The sequence below is a fragment of the Colletes gigas genome, unplaced genomic scaffold, assembly GCF_013123115.1.
Source record: "Colletes gigas isolate AHSC1104 unplaced genomic scaffold, ASM1312311v1 Colletes_gigas_Sc00076, whole genome shotgun sequence".
NCBI lineage: Eukaryota > Metazoa > Arthropoda > Insecta > Hymenoptera > Colletidae > Colletes > Colletes gigas.
Window position 1 is genome coordinate 196530 of NW_025106705.1, and position 6000 is coordinate 202529.

General features: G+C 32.0%; 1 protein-coding gene across 1 annotated transcript in view; it reads left to right on the plus strand.

Moving 5' to 3' along the window:
* LOC122403820 (putative thiamine transporter SLC35F3) overlaps positions 1-4932 on the plus strand; it is a 28094-nt gene extending 23162 nt beyond the window's left edge. Inside the window, exon 10 of the mRNA XM_043407570.1 lies at positions 4705-4932. Within this exon, the coding sequence (XP_043263505.1) occupies positions 4705-4819 (115 nt within the window). The 3' untranslated portion in view covers positions 4820-4932. The remainder of the gene's footprint in view (positions 1-4704) is intronic.
* The last annotated feature ends 1068 nt before the right edge of the window (positions 4933-6000 follow it).

Consider the following 6000-nt stretch of genomic DNA (forward strand, 5'->3'; position numbering starts at 1 on the left):
CCCTGGGAAAAATTTTAATGGAGCATTCTAGAGGCCAAAATACGACGAAAATCAAGAATACCAATTTGTTGATGAAGGCTTCGTTAAAAAGTTATTAACGTTTAAAGTTCTACCCATGCTGAATTTTTTTCTCGAAAATACGCAGGATTTCGGAGGTATGTGTATTCACCAAAAATGATTGTAATTGACTCCCACAACCGAAAATAATTTTTCCAGAACAATTTGAAACTTTTTTTTCGTCGAAAAATTTAGGCACCTAATTAGATTTTCGGTAAGGAATTTTTTTCTCGAAAGTGCCTAGGATTTCGGGGGTATGTGTAATGATCAAAAATGATTGTAATCGATCCCCGCAACCGAAAATAATTTTTTTAGAATGATTTGACAAATTTTTTTCTTGTCGAAAAATTTGTGCACCTACCCCATTTTTTCTCGAAAGTGGGTAGCATTTCGAAGGTATGTATACTCACCAAAAATGATTGTAATTGACCCCCGCAACTGAAAATAATTTTTTCAGAACGATTTGAAATTTTTTAATTTAATTGTTAATAACTTTTTAACGAAGCCACAGTCAAAAAATTGATATTGTTGATTTTCGTCTTATTTTGGCCTCTAGAATCTCCCATTCAAATTTTTCCCAAGGGTGGCCGAACACCCTGTATATACATACATATAACACAACAACCAGTTTTTTTACTACGTTTTTTTACTACCTCTTTACCAAAATATGAAGGTTCGCTTCCGGTTTCTTAAACGAAGCACACAATATTTTACATCGGGAGCGAAAGTATCGAATACGGAGGAAAGAAAAATTAGCTAAAGTTAACTGTTACAAACATGACTTATAACTGTTACTAAACATAGCTTGCAAGTAAGTTTAAAAATTAATCAAACAAGTATTGTATGCATTTTTCAGTCTCATTGTCAAATATACGTCTATGTATATGATTTGCCACAGCATCAGGAACCGTATGGTAGACTTTGAGGTATCGTGAGTATCGTGTACAGTGTTTGTATACTGTAATACTTTTTGGATTCAACACTTTTGCTGTTTCAGAAATGAAATTCTCAACGTTCCGTTCAAAGAATTCCATTAATAAACACTAAATAACGACAATTTCGAAGAATCGATTATTATTTTACACGTCACGTTCGAAACAATACGATTTTCGATTCAACGATCTTTCGTATACAACAAACAGTTTACAAGTAATTTAAGATCCTCAAGTCATATTAGTAAACATAAAATAATGGACAACTAGAAGTTATTTCATAGAATCTTAACTTTGAATTACTCATTTATTGGAAGGTTGTATTTATGGCTATTATTTATAAATACTTGTTACATATTTATATTTGTCCTCATTAGTACGTACAATATGCCTGTTAAGGAATGACTCTGGAAATTCTGTAACTAATGTATTATAGTATCTATTTACCTGTAGTTGATTGATAAATTAGTTAGTAATATTTAGTTCCTTAATGCAACGTTGTCCAGTGTATGAAACGCTCAGGTGCCTGCTTCCCCTTCTAACTTTTCTCTCGTGCAGTATACCTTTGTAGTTTAGAAAACCAGCAGACGCCCGCGCGCAACTATAGTATTGCCCCCCTTCTTGCATTCAAATTTCGGACTAAAAAATTTCATATTAAGAGATCTTAATGAGCCTTTATGCAGTATACTTCGTACTCGAATTTAAACGTGACGTTAAAATGGAATTTCAATTGCACAGTTGCTGGCCAATGGTCGCTTGAACCAAAGAAACATATTGGCAGGGATAATTAAAACGCATGTATCCCTAATGCATATTGATGCAAGAAGCGAAGCAGCCTTTTATTATATTCAACCGCGTCTTTGTACCATGGTAATGGCGGACAATGACGGGAATGACATTTGAGTCCCGGGATTCAACTTTGGACAGCGCTGCTTCAATGTGTCAAATACTTATTTGTCTTATATCTAATTCGTTATATGTAATGAAGCATCGTGACTAATGTCATGTCGCTCATTGTCAGTGTATCACACGACAGTTCTTGTTTCTAATTCAGTTCTTTCTCTGAAACGTATCTTGAAATTTGCGGACTATCTATAAATTATCATCGTGAGATCATCAACAAGCTAAATATAAATGTGTTATTTCGTTTATACCAGACAAAGACCTATCTTGCTTTGGTTTTAAAGTATTAATACTCTCCTATCTCGTTCGGTAGTTTGTACCTATCCTATAATATATATTGACATTATCATAATAAACTAATGTATACTGTAATTAAAAGATAAAGATGTATGTTTACTGTTTACATTGAACACTGTCTAGAGTGTGAACCATCTTCGCTTTCTTACTCATTGTCTCGTGTAAAAAGATAGTCAAGGAAATTTAACTTATTGATACAAAAATAAAAGATTCACTCTTTAAAATTACTCTAGAAAGAGTATTGTATGATTTTTTTTTTTCACGAAGTTACCATAGTTCAAAGTAGTATGAGACTTCGTTTACGAGATATAAGTTGTAAAATTGTTATGTTTAAGAACGTTATGACACATGGGTAAATGTGTGCATGTAGGAACGCGTAAATTATATTCCAACTAGCTAATTAACGCTTATGTCTCAAAAACGAAGCTTCCGGTCACAAAATGGTCAATTTTCACATGAGTAAAGAGGATGTTAAAAAAGTGCCAAATTTGTATCCCGTCAGGCACCTAAAATAATTATAAGGCATCATTCTACAGATTCTGCACCTCGAATTGTGCACAATTGTTTATAGCAAATATGATGGGTAAGTCGTGAAAAATGTGGTCGAAGTTGACGATGCTACGAAAGACAAATCATAACTTTCTGACTTCAAATAACTATAACTTCGAAGTGAATACATGAAACGTAATAATTCCGATGCTATTTTGTAAAGAAAAGTCAATATTTATATAATATGCAAGGAAATGTTGCTCAGATTGTTGGTTAGTAACAATAAAACGCAACAAATTAAGATAATATATTAGGATGCAAATATTCCTCAAAATATGTTTAAGTGTATGCTGGAACTCAGTTCTAAAACGGGTTGGAATGCATTCAATATGAAGAACTATTTTATATTTCATCCTCTTCTTCAGATGATGATATTTCTTCGATTAAGTATCTGTTGAGGAAGTTGGCAGGTGAATGTATGGATGTTTGATTTCGCACAAATCCGAAATACCATAATACTGTTGCAATATGTGAACAACACCCCACTACACTTTGGCCTATTTTACACTCACAAGTAGTCCAACAATTGCAGCAAGTCCAACCTTACTTTTAACGAACTCTGTAAACTGCAACCAAAGATGCTCCTTTTTCTTGACAAATGACTTCTGTCAATGTTCAGAAATACTTTTGAACTCTGGGTACTGCTTCACAAAGCAAATCTACTTCTGAAAAAGTGCTGCCACCCGTGCTATTGACATTTCTGTTTCGATAGCATCCCACACAATACCAATTGTCATTGCACTGCCGGTATTTGTTTCGAGCTAACTTTGCAAATGACTATCTACAAATTATACAGTTTCTCTCCATTTTACACTATAACGTGCGCTACAATACACTACAAGAATTACATTAGCCTACAAAGTACAACCACACAAATCACACTAGACTCCAAAGTACACTACACAAGTACACTACAAAAATCGCAATACAAAATGTCTTCAGAATAAAATAAAATCTCAAATCTAAAAAATCTATTTCATATAAGACTCCGGTCCAATTCCAGACGGAAGAAAAAGTATCATGGAAAGCCATAGTGGTGTCATCTTCTCCAGATAAACACCTCTACAAGATATAACGAATCAGCAGAACCATCTGAAGTATAAACACTTCAGATCGCACGATAGCAACCATATCGTATACGTTGTGAACGTCATAGTTAATATTAAATTCATTAAAAAATTATGATCCAAAGAAGAAGGAGATGAAATATAATAACAGTTTTTCATATTGAATGCAGTTATTCCATTCTAAAAAAGAGTTACAGTATACCATTAAACATATTTTGAGGAATATTTGCATCCTAATACATCATCTTAATCTCTTGCGTTACTAACCAACGACCTGAGCAACATTTCCTTGCATATTATATAAATACTGACTTTTCTTTACAAAATAGCGTCGGAATTGTTACGTTTTATGCATTCACTTCAAAGTTATAGTCATTTGAAGTCAGAAAGTTATGATTCGTCTTTCGTAGCATCGTCAACTTCGACCACATTTTTCACGACTTTCCCATCACATTTGCTATAAACAATTGTGCACAATTCGAAGTGCAGAATCTGTAGAATGATGCTTTATAGTTATTTTAGGTGCCTGGCGGGGTACAAATTTGGCACTTTTTTAACATCCTCCTTTACCTGATCCGGCTTGTTCTCTCGTTTTTAAACATCGTATATGTATATTACAGAAACATACAATACTACTTACGATGTGAGACAAAAGTACAAGTACTGTATTTAGACACAGGAACTGTCCGCGAAGTTTAAAACAGAAAATACTTAAAGCTATTTTTGTAGAAATTTCCTTTAATTCGTTATCTTTTAGAGTCTTGCTCTTTATGGAATACTTGAGGAAATTTCTAAGATTTGGCTAATCGATATTGAAAATGTGAAATGATGTTATTACTTGCATGGAAATTTAAAAACAAGTCTTAACATTATATAATTATTTTGAGATCTAATTGCAGATGGAGTAGAAGACATGGGCACGGTGTATCAGGGGGAACCCAACGAGACGTGATTGATTATCGCACCGGTTACATAAAATCGCATCTCCGCTCACCTTCAGGAAGAGTTCGGTGACTAGGCATTCTAACACTTGAATCACATATTGAGGACACTTGTCAAAGACATGATGCGTGGACTTTCGAAATGGTTGCATTCCAACATAAAAAGTGTCAAAAAAACATGAGAAAAACGACATAAAAAGTGAAGAAACATGTCGAACTAAATTTTTAACTATAAAACAATCTTATCACACTTCTTCTATAATTTTTCATTACTATAGTTTGTAGATTTGTACACAATTTGTTTTAATGAGAGAAATTGAAGCTTGTTGAAAAATGATTTAGTTTTTAATATAAAGTATAAGTTAAACATGCATTTGCAACTAAACCGAACTAGTATTAGATAATTATCTATTGCTTTTCACTTGACAAATATCAATCGATATCTTTTGTATTTATTGATTATCAGATATTTTTTTATTTCCATTTTCCTTCAAAGTTTTTATTTGTATAAGATTATAAAAATGATAATACATTGTTCAATAAATATTTTAAGACTATTGTTGGAATAAATCTGAACCAAAGAAACACGTATTCGTATACTGAAATAAATCCTATACTTTTTCTGATAAATGTTAAAGATATCTTGAGCTAATTAATTGCTGTACAAATTATGTTCTGTATTCATCAATATAAGTTTACAATAGTATTAGTCTTAATAGTAGTATATGACATTTTTATTGATTTGCATAGTTATTTGAAATAATGAAAAGTATGTTTTTCCACTTATACATTTTTCATACTAATTTCCGAATATACATTAGAAAATAAAATATGTAAGATGCACCAAGTAAATAAAATTTATGGAAACTTGTATTAGATTTTTGTGACTTCTGTTTTGTTCATATTATAAAAATAAGAACACTTCTTATTGAACAATGCTACAGCATGCACGATACTAAGAGTGGATTCTCATTTTAATTTATTAATTTTCAATCTTAAAGTATTTTGATTTTCAAAAATCGTATTAATAATATACATATGTACGCTCATACATAGGAATAATACAAAAAAATTTCTTTTTTTTCGATAGTTAAAATATGATCAGGGGGTCCTAAAACGTGTATTTCTGTAAAGAAAATTTCACAAAAATTTTTTTTCATTATGGTATCACAGACGAAGTATACGAGTAAACCTTTCACCCAATGTATTTTTTCGGCCCATCTTTCTGGGATGTCGAGACTACATTTTCATTTT